Genomic DNA, 16988 nt, shown 5'->3' with positions numbered 1-16988 from the left:
AACATCCGAGTGTTAGTAAATGAGCTGAAATTGTATTCCCAAACTGGGACATTTTCTTTAATCTGTTTATAAGAGGATTTATTTAAGTTACTTGTTTTGAATTAAATAAATTTTCACAATTGACTGAGGTGGAATTGAATTATCCCTGTCTGTGTCCTTGACACACTGTTCCTTTTAGTGATCATCTCAGAGCCTCAGATAGATTCTCTTCATAATGATAAGAGTCCTGACCCTATAGTATCAGAGAGAATAGGCGTGGTAGCTAAGAGCATGCAAACACAATTTGCCTTGTGCCTTCCCTTGAGAATGCCACGTTGCATTATAGATTTAGGCCTGCTCCCAATTTGCAGGATGGTACAAGAAAATGAATCATATACCTGATGATGTAGACACCTGGCTTGGATGTTACTGGGGAGAAAAATGGATATCAGCAAAGTCACTTATTGCTGTAGCAATAGATTATGCTGCACCCAATCTGTTACGAGAGAGTTAGTCCGAAGTAGTTATCATCATCAGTACAATTTGCACACACAGGCAGTGATGCAGTGTGTGTGTGAAACCATGGTGAGAGGCAGCCTGCAGGAAGGTCCTTTCAAATGCTGCCAATGCCTATTATTATGACAACTGCAAGAATAACTTTAACATCAATAATTCACCTCAACTCGGGACCCTGAAGAAATTTATGCATGTACCTCGGTCAATTATTCTGGTGTCAACACGGAAAGTCGAAAACGATAGTAGAACCTTTGCAGCTAAACTGAGCTAAATGACGATGAAAAATATTAATGGAAGCATTAACATAGGTGTTTGCATTGAAACAATGGGACGAGAGCGAGTGTGTTAAGCTGCTTTTTTCCCCGAGCGCTTGAAACCTTTTCATTACCTCTACACGTGTGGAGCATGTTTCTGGCCAGCCGAGAGAATCATTCCAAACCTCCTTACCACAATGAGGGTCGCCTCTGAGATCGCGCATCAAAGTAATTAGACTGAGAATTTCATAATTGGCTCCATAGCTGTTATAATGTGAGAGTTTATGAGCAGAGAAAAATGTAAGAAACAGAAACAAAGGGTACATTTCCAAAGCGCATCTGCCTGCGCCTTTCAAGGCTAAGCTACTGATATAATGCTAGGAGTGAACATTTTCCTAATAGAGTTGGCAGAGATGAGGCGACCACCATATGGAAATCATCCTGGGCATGTGTGTGTACGTGCAGGAGTTTGTGTTTCTTTCTTCTGAAACAGTTTGTGTACTGGTCCATGGTGAAAATGGAGAATACAAAAGCTTGCCGGTGCTGTCTAACATTGGCCTAGTTATGCTTTGTAGACTTTTTTTTTTTATCCTTCTGCAGTCCCCTGACCAAAATAGACTTCTGAAACACGTTCATTGAAGACAAAGAAACATCTCCCGCCACCGAAGGAGTTTGTGCTGCGTGTTATACAGAGCAATACTTCACTAGAACTTGAACACAAACACTGTCCACCCAGAGCTCATAATTAACATTTAGCCCAGTTTAGTGCACTCAACACAAAGTAATGCATTTTTATTTGTTTCTTTGCAAGGGAAAGTTTTTTTTTAGCTGTGCCCAAGGACTTTAAAGCGCCCTGTCATGTCACTAAGCAAACATTGTCAAAACCGAAAGCAAAAAACTTTTTTTTTTTCTGTGATGAATCTACTTTGGTATAGAACTACCTTTTATATATTGTACATGGGTCTGCTATTTTAACACTCACAGTTCCTTTCATAGCCTTAAGCTTTCAGACGGATCCCGAACGGTTTTGTCTGACCAACATCGTCATGATGAAATCCATTCTCAGATGTCTTCATCAGTAAAACTAAGCAGGAGCTGGTCAAAGTTATTCAAATTATGCATACCTCCACACGTACGCATACACACTGATCATAAGTCACTGACAAAAAGCCGTCAAAGGAGGGAGTCACAGGTACGACAGGCCGGCGCAGCTCTGTCTGTCATTCTTACAACTGGTGCTCATGTAAGAAGGAGCTGCTGCCCCCAGTGGGCGTCTGCTGACCGGGGGAGGAAAAGCTCGCCAGAGGGATGACCTTGACGGTGTCCTCCTTCCTACTACTGCAGTGTCTGTCCAGGGTGTGGTAGAACTGCGGTCGGTTGATCCCTTTGTCCAGTTCATCCTTTTTGGGCACAGACCTGCCCAGGGTATGGCGGCCATCCATGACCCCCATGCCTCCCATGTTAGCTCTGGCTCCTCGGGCACAGCTCTGCTGGAAGCCGAAAGAGGGGAGGGTACCAATGATGACGGCGGGGTTGGAGGTGGGGCTGTTGCTGCCAGGACCCTGGAACTGGGCCAGGGCTGGAGGCATCCAGCAGCTGTCCGAGTGGCCCAGTATCAGACACTCCTGGGTACAGGTCTCAGAGGCCTCAGCCAAGGCTTTCTGCAAGTTCACCTCAATGGCTGTAAAAGAGAAAGAGAGAAAAAGAAGAAAACCACATAGTTAATCTAACAGGTCAGAACATAGAGACTGCAGCTGAAATGTTTTTTTACCTGGGTGTTGTACAGGCACTGAATGAACTCATGAATCATAATGTTCACAGAAGACAGTTGTCATCTTATTAGTTTTTGACCCACCAAATGTCAGCCTTTTAGAGAAATGAAAGTCAGTGATAAATGTTTCATTTCATCTTGTAATGAGAAAAACACCAGCAGAGCATTTAATTTCCATTGGTATTCCCGTGACTCTGTCTGTTTACCTACAATATGCAATGAATTCCCAGTAGCTTAATTAGAGTTCGAAAAAAAATGTCTCGCTGTTCATGTCTCGGATTGGCTTTAGTGTAATAAATATTTAATGAACGTCTTAACAAAGCGTTGTTTATTTTCATCACTGTCAATGTGGCACACCTTAATTCCTTTTGATCGCTCAGAATCCAGAATAAATCTGGTCAAATAAGAACGACTCAAACAGTGAGAACTGGAAGAAAAAAGAAATAAGACAACGGCAGGATCCTTTTTCTCATTTAGCTATAATTAATAAACGTAGTTAGTTCTTCCAGCATTAGGTCGCATGCGTGGAACTGAAGAAAAAAACTGTAAACTGAACGAGCAGGCGACTGGACAAGGCTAAACACTCAAACTATCTTATCTCATTATCCCGGCACATGTGGAATGAGTCTGAGATGAGGCCTCAGCATTGAGCTTCAGCAATAAAGCCTGTCAAGCCAGATAATTAGAATGTAAAACAGTATGCACCAAGGCAACCAGCAGCCTGTGGTGCTATGTTTCCTAGGACCTCGCAAAGAAAAGACGGCTCCTCCTTCAAACATCACATCGCTCCTCTAGGCCTCAGCTTCAAGCTGTCATGTAGAAATTATTTAGTATATTTGCATAAGTAAGAATGCTATAAATAATTAAGCGGCCGTAGACCCTAGTACACTGGGACAACAATTTCCTTAACACATAGACGTTGTGTTAGTCTACTCCACAGACATCAGCACATCTTCCTGCCATCTAGTTTATTGTTTGACGGCATTCTGAAAAATGAAAATAAATATTACTATTGCTCCGTGTTAGTGATACCAGTCTGGCCTCCCAAAACTATCTAGATCGGTACATAACGGCCCAGTGCACCCACTTTGTTTTCTGTATTTCGGTGCAGATTGAATAGCACAGCATCAACTTTAATTACGGAAGAAGTGTCTGAAAATGAATTGCCTGGTATAAATTGAGAGGATATATTTGGACTGCCCACGTGGAGTCAAATCTGTCCTCTCCTTATTGAACTGGAGCCTTGGAGCCGGAGTGTATAAATCCCCAGGGCGGTAAATGTGTCACCTTTCAGAGGGTCACTAACTTCATTAAGGCTAAAATGGATGCTACGTTCTCATTCTCTGAGCTGGCACAATAGGGCCGAGCCCGGTCGCGGCAGCTCCCCGACTCAATCTGTCTCTCCGTGTTTCCTGGTGTGTGTGATGCCTTTTCAGAGCAGTGCTATTGATGAGGTAATACCATTAGCATAAACGTTGCATTCGCCAAGCACGCACAAACAAATGCTTCAGGGTTCTAACCCAAACAGACACACATTTAAACGTGTGTGTCTTTTCCTTCCATCCTCCTCCACATTAAATGATTGGCACAGCTACCTTTACTGTGGCGTATTTCACCAATGAAAGGCAGTCGGAGGCTCAGTGACTTCACACAGCTTGAACTCACAGCAGCTCTGTGTCAACAGCCTTCAGTGCCTCCAGATTTTTTGCGTGCAATATCTCACATATCTAGCTTCTCCGAGAGACACGGGCCTGCACGATTCTCTATTCCAGTGGGATAGTTCGTAGAGGTGGTGGCAGGTTGGGAGGGTGGAAGCTCGGCGTGAGTGATGTCGCAGACAGCTCTGGCTGCTTTCGTCAGCTGGAGGTATGCCGCAGCCTGCTTGTGATGCCGCCGTCTTTTGTATTCAGGGGAAACAACTGTACCCCGCAGAGATTTCTGGAGGTATCACACGTTACTGACGTTTGCAGATCCCCTGATGCTGTGAACTTTCTTTTCTGCCTTCCCTTCAAGGAAATTTGAATGGCAGACAAGAGGGGATAATGGCAAACAATGGGGTGTATTAGACAGCACGACTGAGCTCAGACCTTGTGTTCTCATTCAAGATGATTCATCTTCACTGAGCAGTGGCGATGGGGTTGAAACCCAACCCTGATACCTGTTTACTCGCTCTGTGGAGTTGACTGAACATCTAATAAGAGTTCAGATGCAATCTCCCCAAATGACTGACTTCTGTTGACTCCAGAAATGAAATGGTATTTAATTTGTTTTCTGATTCAATACAGCCTGCGGGCTAATTTGATTGCTCTGTCACAAGGTAATCTATTATCCATGGTTTGCAGACACCCCACTGTGCCACCGCTCTCGGTTTCTACTTGATCGTATGGTCGTGCACAAGGTCAAAACCAGTGGCCGCCTACAGCAGTCTTGTTCTGCAACATCAACACATCCTTTGGCCAGCCACTGATCGAACGCTGCGGCATCCACCTTCAGCTGACCTTCCATTCAAGCGGTCAAACATTACAGCTCGTGTAAACATTGAAAACATTTAGGATGGAGGTGTAAGAGAGTGCCGGACAGCACGCAAAGCAAACCCAACCAATGTTTTTTGAGCGAAATGAAAATATTGCAATTTGACTGAACACAAGGTGGGGTCGATGCAGTGCAAATGCTTCTCTGTGATGTGTAATATTTGAGTTAAGAGATATGTGATGAATTGAATGTAATGCAATATTTTGCAATTCCGTTCAGTTCAATGGGGTTTCAAGTGTTGGGGTTAGGCTTATACATGAGACATAAAGTGTTTGCGTGCAGACTTTAAAGTAATTTAGAGCTGGAGTTTATGTTGATAGAAGCCAGGGGGAAAGAGCACCAGCAAGCCACGTACATCTTTTAGTCTGATGCAGTCTAATGCATCATCAAAGAAAGTGAGCCTACTTGATAAAATCATTTTTGAGTCAACAAATACGCAATCAAATACTGCTGGTATATTTCATTGGACTGTATTGTGGTGTAGAGTTGCTTGATTCATTTTCAAACACATTTTATAATATATCAATAAATGTATCTGCAGTGTTTCATCTATAACTGTCCTCGATTTGATGATGTACTAGCATCAAAAGAAACACCTTCACATTCTACCTTTGGAAAAAATAAAAATGCATAAAGCTCATTCTTCCACCAAGGCTCAATCAAGCTGCACTCATTCGCTCATACTTATGCATATCATTCCCCTAATATGTCCGCTCATGTCAAAAAATAATTCCTGTTTCCATCCCCGCATCTGGATCCACACCGAGATTTATTGGGGTTCTTTCTTGACACATACAACATCCTTCCTCCAAGTTTTGCGGTAATCCGTACAGTAGTTTTGGCGTATTCATGCAAACTAACAAAGAAAAACAGATACGCAGATAAAAACATAACCTACTTGGCTGAGGTAACAATAGAACCATGTGCACGATGCACCAGTGTTTCTATTTTTTCTATAACAGTATGAATACGGGATTACATATGCTGCGTATACACATGATATTTAGCCCTTTTATTGCACTGGTATGCATTCAATCTCCCATATTTTCACTAATTGCCATGAAATCCACTAATGCACATAGAAGGTGTGACAGGCGAAAACACACACACACAGACACACACACCTGTATGCACGCACACAAACACACACAAGATGCATATTAGCTGCCTGATTAGGGCTTTTCACTAAAATAGTGAGATATTTAACATGACAGTTAATGATTTTTACTGACAGAGCTTGTTACATCTTGATGAGCATCACATTAAGATCTGCACACATATCACGGCTCGACTCATTATTTCAGCATGCATAAACTCATTATTGCTAATTAAAAGGATAATTGCATGCATCTAGGACATTAAATTCCTCAATCAGCCATCAGGAAGGTGGACTAGGCCCCTGACTCATCCTTCACTGTTAATTGGAACAATCTTTCGAATTCTTTAGCCAGGAACCTGCGCTCATCAACAGCACATATTGTCCTGTGAAAGCTTTATGATGCTGTGCAAACTGCCTCCGTGTGAGCATGCATGATTATGGCCCTATTTAAATTATATTTGTTTGTTTTACAATGCTGTAGCTGTATTGTAGTTTATATGGTCCACCTGTAGCCCGGGACTGCAGCCTGGTCCCCACGGTTGAGATCTTTTTTTTAAAATTTTACACAGTGATCTTTCTCCTTTCTTTAGTTTTACTGTCGAAGGATTTCATACCCAGTCGTTTTTCTTTTTTACTCTAGTTACACAACCGCTCAAACATATCCCAGAATATAACAATGCCACCCAGAGTATTATCACCTGGAGCTGCAACCCCTTCATTGTCAGGTAATCTGGGATCAACAGGTTTTTATGTTGCCACAAAATAAAATAAAAATGCAAAGAGACTTAATATTCAGTTGTATGAGAGGTTTCAAATGGAGACCTTGTCTTTACAACCATCCTTAAATACTGCATGTACTGTAGCTATGATGAGTGAAAAAATAATATCATTATCATATCATATGTTCTAGTGTGATAGGCAATGAGATCAGAGGGAGATGTGAATATCATGTGAACATGAGTGTGTCTGCGTTTGGATGAAGACCGAGAGATCAAAACACGGTCACGTGGAAGATTCTCTCAAACCCAGAGAATCTCCGGTGAAATAATTGGGTTTGTAATTACCAGGACTTTTAGAGAAATGAAATCACAGCTCTGGCAATCATCATTTGAAGAACGGAGTAATGTCTCACTTCAACAGAATCGCAAATATGAGACAGCCCACTTATATTCTTGATGCATTTCACCATTCCTTCTCGGGTATCATACTTATGTTATGATGCACACTTAGGCCTGCCTCATAGTTTTTATGATGTGTAGGATTCATGTTCTAGATATCACAAGGCATGTGAGAGGCTTCAGGAAAGAAGACTATTCTTTAGTAATAATTCCTGCATGAACATTACTTTAACAATTAAATAAGATTATGCCGCTCAGGGACGAGGTCTGTGACTCCTCTGCTAAACCTGTCTCTGTGGCAATGAGTCTGAAAATGAACTTTTCTCTGCTCGCAGACTCAAAGGCTAGTTGGTTTTTCTTTATCAGAGGGAGGTATGGTATAATCCCTGGCGAAGGCAATAAGGGCTGTCACTGTCACTGCTGACAAGGGCGTGGAGGAGGAAGTAAATATTCCATTTGAGCAATAAAAACTTGGCATGCTCTTCGGAGGGCAGAGACCGGCTCTGCAGTAGAGGTCAGTGGTGCCATGTAGGAGGCTGACATGTATTAAGATCTATAAGGAGCTCTGACAGCTTGTCAACGCCTACTGTAGAATCTCATTAACAAGATTTTATTATAAAATCAGCAATGAAACAATGGTAATATCTCGATACAGCCAGCTTTGATCTCCTCACCAGTGATGACACGGTCTGAAGAATGGTCAATAACTCACACTAATGACAAAGTGGATTTTTTTCCAGCATAAATCTCAAAGCAGTTCTGTGCAGCGGTGATAAAAGGTGCGACGTAAGAAAAGGTTGAGCCATTGCTCCTTCTCTTTTTACTTTTTAGAACAGATAGTGCCAGATGTAATAAATGGCCCTTTTTATACAGGAGACAATGTGATGCAGATTAGAGGGGACTGGGGTTGTCCATATATACTCTAGACTAATTACTTTTGATGCATTTACTGAGACACCGCTGACAAGTGTGAGTCTCCGAGCCACATACGTATTTATCAGCACTTGTGGGACCTATACAGTTCATCGCCTGTAATCCATCTAGCCTTGTCTCCTCTCGACCCCGTTTGCTTTCCTTGTGTTTGACCCATTGTAACTGAAAGTAATTGCAGGCAGAAAACAACATCTAATGATTACTTTATCGGGGAGTGTGAGAGCGAGTGAAAAGTCACAGACAGGTACTTTCATCGAAAGGAGGAGGCCTTTTTGTTCTCAACACACAATTTCAGACAACAAAGAATATTATTGACTTGGCTGAGATTAGAACACCAAAACAAATAACAAAGCACAGAGAGAGGACAAAGTGCACAAAGAGAGAAAGGATCTCTTGAACAATCCAGGGCCGCGCGCTCGCCTCTGTCTTTCGGTTGCCATTGATTAAAAGTATGTTATAGGTTGAAGCGACAGTTTCCCCAATGAGAATATACAACAGCAACAGTATGTGAAGACTTAATTTATTGTAAATCCCTTTCTCTCCGAGTCACCTTTTGTTGTCGCGAGTTGGAAAGAAAGAAAAAATCTAAATTTGTTTATGTCCTCGGCATAAAATGTTCTCAGAAAAGCAAAACGCTGACATCAACAACCACATTTGTGTGATTTCCACCGACAGAGAGCACAGCTGGGAACGCAGAGCACAGAAACAGCTATTCTTCGCGACACTTGACTTTCTGTGTGTGACATTGGTTGATTACATCTCCTTCATTATATCTGGACCACTGTTGGGCCTCCCTACCCGAGGACAACACGCGGGTGCAACCATCAACACAATCAGGCCTGGCCAAATACCCAGCGTGGGCCAGAGAGATGAGAGGTGAAAACTCCATAACAATCTGCAATCAGCCCTCATCACCGCGATGACACACAGAGGAGGAGGCACAGAGTTACTACGGGGGGTAGAAACACATGACAGGCTCATGTACAGTAGACGTGCACACACTCACACACACACACACACACACAGAATCAAACACATTTTTTTATGCGAGGGTAGCCATAATTATTTTCTTTTTCTGTCTCTGTGCAGAATTTTTATGATAATGTAGATATACTGGAAGTGTGCTGTCATTGGCGAGGAAAGCATTCACAAATGCATATTGATAAGGTTAAATATAAAAAGCAATGCACAAAATGGATAATGTGAGGCCATTGGAAATGAAAGTAACGAGCGTGGAATGAAAAGGGGGGAGAAATGTTTGAGAGCGATTGAGAACAAAAGGAAAACAGGCTGATTAAGTGGAGCCTGACAAAGCTGTCTTGATATCTGCGACAAGATTGGATTGTCCCAGCAGGACTAAACAATCATAATTTTGGGAATTTTCAGTCTAAGAATGAAAATGTCACTTATCACGATTAGATTCCATTTTTAAAATCAAACGTGGAGCTGATTTGCAGCATCAGCTCAGGACTCCTCTGAGATCTGAACCTGTTGCATTTATAGGAAACATTAACCACGGGATGTTTTCTGATAATAAATGATGCCCCTGGTTCACGTGATGGAAGCGAGACTAAACAGAGACGAGCCAGCCACCACTGCGCCGCATCCTGTGTCATGTAACAAGCAAATCCATCACGCTGACCTATTGCCCCCAGTTATTATGGAAAACAAGGATGAATCACATTAGCATTGAGGAAGAAGTTCCCAGATCTGTGCGGCCTGTCTGTGCAGCCGATGGATTCTGCAGGAGGAGAAGAGAGGGTAATAAACTAGGTGCCACTGCATATGCTATATATCTTGCAGTCATTGATGATTAGCTCTGTTTTCCCTTAGCCATACATTACTGTTATTGCCTCCCCGGCCCCGGCAGATAGGAAGTGGATACAAAAGGATCGTGAAGCCCATCTTTCAACGGATAACTGGCAGGCTGAGAACCACTCAGCACCGGCGGCCGCATGATTTTAGTGCACGAGTGACCCGGTCACGGTGGAATTGTAATCTCTAATGTGGAAGAGCTGCGAGGAGGACCCACTGTGCACGCTTCCTTGTTTTTCCAGGGGTGTGTTTTTTCTCCACAGTGAGATATTTCTAAGTGAAATCATTTAGTCTCCAAAAAGGAGCCTCTCTTCAGATGTCAACAGCTCGAGTCCTGGCGCTTAGTCCTACTTGACTATTCCGTGTGTGTGTGTCTGTGTGTGTGTGTGTAATCTATATGAGGCGTCAATGTCAGGACCAGACACACATCCAGTCCCTTTTCCTCTTTTCTTTCTCAATTTTCAAAAGATTTTGAGGACAGCTTAGGCTTGAATGCAGACTGCATGCGGTATTAGTCACAGTCATTAGTGCTGAGCAAACTTATATTTGAAATATCAGTGTGTGGTGTAGCATGGTAAAGGTTTTAATATGAGGGGCAGCCTCTCTCCTGATCCCCCTGTGCATGTACACTTTAAAGGTTTTCCTCCTCCGAAGCGACACAGACTCTCCTCTGGGGACAACTATTAATTTTTCACTGAAACCTCCCCTGAATAATGAATTCTGTCCTATTTATACGCTGTGATAAGTCCACTGAATGTCTAAAAAGGGGTTATCATGAAAAGGGTAAGGCTTTCAGAGAAAGGACCTGTCCCTGCTTAACATGTTTAATTCATCCGCATCGCCATGTTCTTGAAAGCAGAAGAAAAGTCATAGAACGTATCACTGGCAAACATGAAAGCCGACACAAACGGCACATTCAATAAATCATAGCCTTACTTTTACTGTTTTGATGTTGACTGTCACAATCCTCCACCCAAACGCCTGTCGCTGAAAGTTCAGATGTATCCTTTTTACTCCCCCAGGCCCCGGCTGACAGATACGTTCTCACCAAAATCACAGAGGTACTCAGTGTGTTAATGTCTCTGTCACTATGCACTTTATTTGGGTTGTGTTGAGTGCAAGCATTGTCAACTAACACCCGCGACAGGGAGAGAGAGCGACAGATACGGGACAGACACGCCGAGGGGGAGGTAGCACGAGGGCGCACGGCTGCTGCCGACACGTAAATGAAAAGATGTAAAGTTTAACCCATCAATAATGCAACAAACGCTAGAACATGCCTCAAACTCTGTGCAAAATAAATCGACCGGCCTTGGTAAACATTTCGTAATACTTAAAAATTGCTGGGGCTGTATTTACTTCTATTTACAGCAGGAGAGAAGAAGCCTAATTTCTGTGCTGTTTGTCTCGGCGCTTTAAGTGAAGCAAACCATTCATTACAGTCTCACTCTCAGACTGAATCACCATTCAGTCGTCACATAATAAAAACTGCTGCTCTTACACAAAGGGGATTAGTTGATATTACACAACATGAACATTATCACACAGTGGTGCTGACATAGATTAGCACATGATACCGAATTGTGGTGATTTTAGGATAGTGTATCTTAAATCATAAAAAATATAAACACAAATGAATTTACAGCTAGATTTTGGCCCTAGTCAGTCTGGTTATATACCAAGAGGAAATATCGGGCTGCACACTCATAGATATCAGTTCCTTTAATATTCTGTTTCATCAAGATCCAAGAATTATTCCCTGTGATATGGTCAACATGTTGAAAAAGCTCATCTCACGGTGTTAGAGACAGCGGGGAAATAATCCTGGATCTGCACCTTCAATCTGGATCCACGCTAAAATGTAATGGCTTCAACGTTTCGTAGAGATGTGTTCAGTTATTTTTGTGAAAATTGGACACAGATACAAACAAACGAACCAAAAAACAAACAAATGTAACTATCACTTAAAAAAATTATTTGTTTTTTGTGCTGTTAGTTTTTTATTCGTCTGACTTGAGTGTCACCGTTTTAAATTTGGTCTAAATATAATGTTACTCAGCCTCATCACGTTCGAACTATTTCCGGATGATCAAACTATTTGGAGTTGAAAACCTGTAGCACAGCTCCCTTTTTTGGGCTCCAAAAAGTCAATGGGGAAAATAAAAGATGAAAAAAAAATGGAGAGAATTATAATAAAATAAAAGGGCAAAAGAAGAAAGTAGGTTCACTGATTGTGTTCTGGCTGTGGTGATGAGGAGAATGCTCCAGTGGCTCCAGCGGTCCACAGAGGAGGAGACAGTGAAAATAGCCACGCAACGACTGCACTCTAGAGACTGCCGGCAACCCATTGACCTCAATGTCTTTTGTACTGTTTAGCCCAGAGCGCTAACTATCAGATATTAACACCCCACGTCTTTGATTTTGTGCGCCTGTCAGGCCCAGAGGGCTCTTGTGTATATTGTGTGTCGCGGGGTACCATCCTCTTTGTGTCAGTTGTTCCCCCTCTAACATGACAAACACCCACAAAGAGGCAAGGGTATGTCACATTACTACTTGCTGGCATCTAGTATCAGCTCCAATGTTGACATGTCTCCGGGGATGGCGCGGAGACACAGGAAGTTGGCAAAAATAAAAAATCAAATCCCTGATTGTTACTAACATGTTTGGATGTTTGTTGAATTGTGGGAGAAAATTGCCAGAGCTTCTCCAGCATCACGGCCACCGCTGCTACAATGACATCACCGCAGCCAATTTCATCCCCGCAGTTTATTTCAAGCGACCGTGTCCGTGTGCGCTTGTACACACACGTTGTGCACGTGGCTGAGTAAGTGCACGGCAGAGAGAGACGCAGGCCTGCTCCCTCTGTAATTCAGTGTGTGAAGCCACCAATACCCATCTCTATGATAATTTCCTATTCACTGTGAGCAAAGACAGTAACACTGATACAATTCATTTCCCCTTTATTAACTGGTGCGGAAACGTTGGACCTGGCAGAAGTGACTTCTCAAGTCTTCCAGGGCTGCGGGGGTGGCAGGGTTTGTTTTATGGGTGGGAGGAGAAAGCTGCTCGTGTGGGGGTTGAGGATTTTTGGGAGCCAGGCTTCCGTAATAGACATTTGCCAGAGAGAAGAGGTTCAGTTTCTGTGAACATTTAGTGGACTATTGAGCATCCACCTTTGAATGAGACCCTGTGTCAAAGCCTTTCAGATATAAAGTAAAATATATATATATATATAAAAAATATTTGGCAACGTTTTATTTTCATATATGTCCTATTTGCATTGCTTGTTTGAGTTTTAGCATTTGTCAGAGTTTGCATTTGGCCATGGACATTTTCCAGAGTTTGTCTCTCGCGTATGACAGATGCGGGAGGAGCTTGTCGGAGTCAGATACATTCACATAAGCAGGAAAATGTCAGAACATTCAGGTGAGGGATGATGCATGGACCAGGGAGCAGGACATACACATTCTGCTGAGGAAGTTTTTTTTCCGACACGTGGCGTTGGTCCTTATAGCCTAGAGATCTCAAAACTGAGACTTTAACAGTTTAACATCTTTGCTGAAGCCGGGTACGCGTATGGTAACTTTTTGGGATCTTGCGATATTTGTCTTCTATTTAACTTTTTCACTTTTGTGGTCATCTCATGGTAGAAAAGTCATTTACACGCCCACTCGCTGTGAATTATCTGGACATTATCCTGCTGTATTCACACTAATCATATTGGCCGGCTGGAAAACTATGGAAAAGGTCAGGAGCTGACTCGGACATTTGTGTTCTCCCTCCAGGAAGTGTCTGGAGTTCAGTGCATGTCTGAGAGCAGATAGTTCCTGTAAACACTTAGTGGAATATGGAGTCAAAGCCTTCCGGTTCTAAAGTTACAAAAAAAAAGAACAAAATAACTCTGGCAAAGTTTCATTTTCATATATGTCTTGTTTGAATTCCTGTTAGAGTTCACATGTGACATCCAGTCAAGTCCAGTCCATCAGAGTGACATTCAATTCACTTGAGTTGATGACTTGCCGTCAGTCTGCCATTTTTATCTCAGCATGATGTCCTTTTTATTTTTCTTCATCCCCGACTCTTCCTCTCAGCACTCTGATATATTGCTAATTATTTCAAACTATCAGGTAGACAGTTTCAATTTCATCAAACCCTGTCTTCTCCCGCTGACCTTGGTAACAGGGCTGCTCCCTCAGTCAGTTATGGTCGCAATTTAGGAAGAAATGTAAACTCAATTTGTGCCTGACTTCAGTGAATACATGCTGAGTCCACTGATGCTGGAACAGGAGTGTGCTATGCTCCTGTGAAACACTTAATGTGATCATTGAAAAGGGCCCAGTTAAAGCTTTAAGGCATAACTGGGCACTCTGGTGGCTGTGAAGGATAGATTTACAGCCATATGCAGCTAATCTAGCTCGTCTCGTATATGCTGTGAATCTCAATCCACTGATTTTACGATGACACACTGTGTGATGGCAGTTTACACTATTTTCTTGCTCACACTGTCACCGAGAGGGTTAATGTAACTGTGAGCCGGCGGTGCAGCAAACGTCCAGTCTTCATAACAGTTATTCAAAATCCCGATTACGATAATAGTTTTGCAAAAGAAAGATAAAAGAGCCTGCCTTGGTAGATCCTGCTGCAGCAAACTGAGGGCGCCATGTATGTAAAAAAAAAAACAATTACGTGATATTGACAGCTAGTGCAATCAAAGGCTCCCCTGCCAGACTCGATGAGGTGCCAATCAAGTGAGTGTCTGTGCCTCATGTTGCCGCAGCCGCCGCCGCTGCTGCTGCTGCTGCCTTTCATTTTAGAGTCAGAGGAGATTCTGCCGTGGTGAATCATCAGTCGATAGCTCAGAGCTGATGGTTAATGCTGATTGATGACATTCACCTAGCCCCTCATTCCCCCCCGAAATACCCGGCATCTGCAATAAACAGTACGGGTGAAGGTGGAATCAAGACAGTGAATCACTAGGAAATAGGTGAGGTCTGCTTTTAGAGTTATTAGTCATGGTGCAATGCCTGTTCTATGCATGTTTGCTTGGCCTGTGGTGATGCTGGTTGCACCTTTATGTCTATAACCTCAACAGGGACGTGCAGTAAAGACCGGCTTAGTCCCCAGAACCCTGAGGTTGCACCACAGCTGTTCACCTGTTTATTTAAAGTTCAGTGAGCTGGACTCAGTACGCAGGACGCAAAGCTGGAGAATCAGTATCGGTATTTTTTTCATGATCGACAACATCACTTGTGTTGATGAGTCCCAGCCACTGCTCCTGCAGAGCACTGGTGTGCTATCTATTCAAGGTTTGTTGATATTGAGCGTATTACATGTACAAATCAACCTTGTACTTCCCTGGGTCACTAACGGCGCACATGCCACGTGTGCAGCCAATAAGACGAATGGTTCTTCAGATGTTTTATTTATTATTGCTATTATTATCATTATAGTGGTATAGTGGTACTAGTGTACGTACAAGTTCTAGCAAACTTGTTTAGATTAACATCTGTCACCGTGTTTTGATGCCTTTATTGGGTTTGCGAGAAACTGGTTTCTCATTGAATGTTGCTAAAGGTCGTCCGTGATTGATTTAAGCCGTAATTAAAATGATTATTAAAAGAAATGATAAAGCACCAGATGCTTTCTATCCAATGTCCCCTGGAATAATGTGAATTAGAATGTCATTCAACGCGTGGCATTAGCGGACGCAACCTGAAGGCGTTAAAGAACAATTTAGTACGTGCATGTAATTAAAGTGATTCTATCAAATGTGACATTTCTTTCACCACAGCATTAAGCCATTGCTCTTCCTCCCGTTCACCTGTGGTGGCTTGCACAAGGCAAGAGAAGAAGAAAAAAATTGTTTGTCGACACTGAAAAAGATCTTAATGTGAATTTATGTGAAACACGGCAACGGTGATCTGTAATAGGCAACGTCTAACCTAGAAATGTCATGCAGGAGGAGGAACACTGCAAGAAAACATAGGTATGATATTGAATTGCCCAAAAGTGTCACTCCTAGAATAAAATGATTTTCCATCTTTCGCTAGTCTGTCCCTTATGTTTATTTTTTTTTACTTTATCGTCATCTTGAGATCAGCATATCTGGTATTCTGTGTTATTTTTAAAGCCCATGTTGCATCAGGGAACTTCCTCTGCAGGTTGTACGTGCACCAATGTAAAAGCATAAGGGGATGCAGTCTAAAAAAGAAAGAAAAAAAACCGAGCCATTATTGTGGATGTGGTCCACTGATGGATTCTTTCAGCAGGGTTTGCAGCCTTCCTTTCATTATCCCTCCTCCACTCCTCACCACACATCCGCTCTTATTTACAATGGCTCTCCGAGAGTCAACATATTTAAGTCCGACTTAAGGGACGGTGGATCTGTTAAGCACCTATCTCTTTGACATAGACACAGAATAAACTAATTTGCTAATTTGCAAGCATGGGGCCCCAGTCATTCATAATTTATTATGGAAATATAATCATCATACCAGAGATGATGAAAAGAAAAGAATAATACGACCATAACATTGCATGAGAGACATTTAAACAATCTGCTCCACTTAAACAATCTCGGCAATTTAGAGACTACAAGGAAAGCATCTGTCTCCCATCACCTTTGTTTCAATTGCTCTTTCATTCAAACAGGTTTTGAAGAGTAATTGCCACAATTATAGCGGTATGTCTTTTCATTTTCTTCTGAAATATTATTCATTGTTATTATTAAACTTGTTGAGAGCACTTCTCTGGGTTTTCCTATACTGCACATCTTAGCCGCATAGCAGTGATAAACACCCACAAAGCTCCAAAAAGCCAAGTGGCGAGAGGGGAATAATCATTCATAAACAGCTTCCCGGAGACACGTCCTGTCAGAAACAATTATCAAGAACTGAAATGCTATAAGGGACAAATCACAACGAGGTTCCATATATGACACTTCACTCCCCTTCTATTTCTCGTTCGGTCTG

At 42.4% G+C, this 16988-nt stretch overlaps 1 protein-coding gene across 1 annotated transcript in view; it reads right to left on the bottom strand.

The window, feature by feature from the left end:
• Nucleotides 1-1975: 1975 nt before the first annotated feature.
• pcdh11 (protocadherin 11) overlaps nt 1976-16988 on the bottom strand; it is a 115353-nt gene continuing 100340 nt past the window's right edge. The window contains exon 6 of the mRNA XM_061079895.1: nt 1976-2430. Coding sequence (XP_060935878.1) covers nt 1976-2430 — 455 coding nt within the window. The remainder of the gene's footprint in view (nt 2431-16988) is intronic.

This window comes from Limanda limanda, chromosome 10, assembly GCF_963576545.1.
Source record: "Limanda limanda chromosome 10, fLimLim1.1, whole genome shotgun sequence".
Taxonomy (NCBI): domain Eukaryota; kingdom Metazoa; phylum Chordata; class Actinopteri; order Pleuronectiformes; family Pleuronectidae; genus Limanda; species Limanda limanda.
Note: the sequence above shows the minus strand (reverse complement) of the source record. Positions and strands in the feature narration are given on the sequence as shown.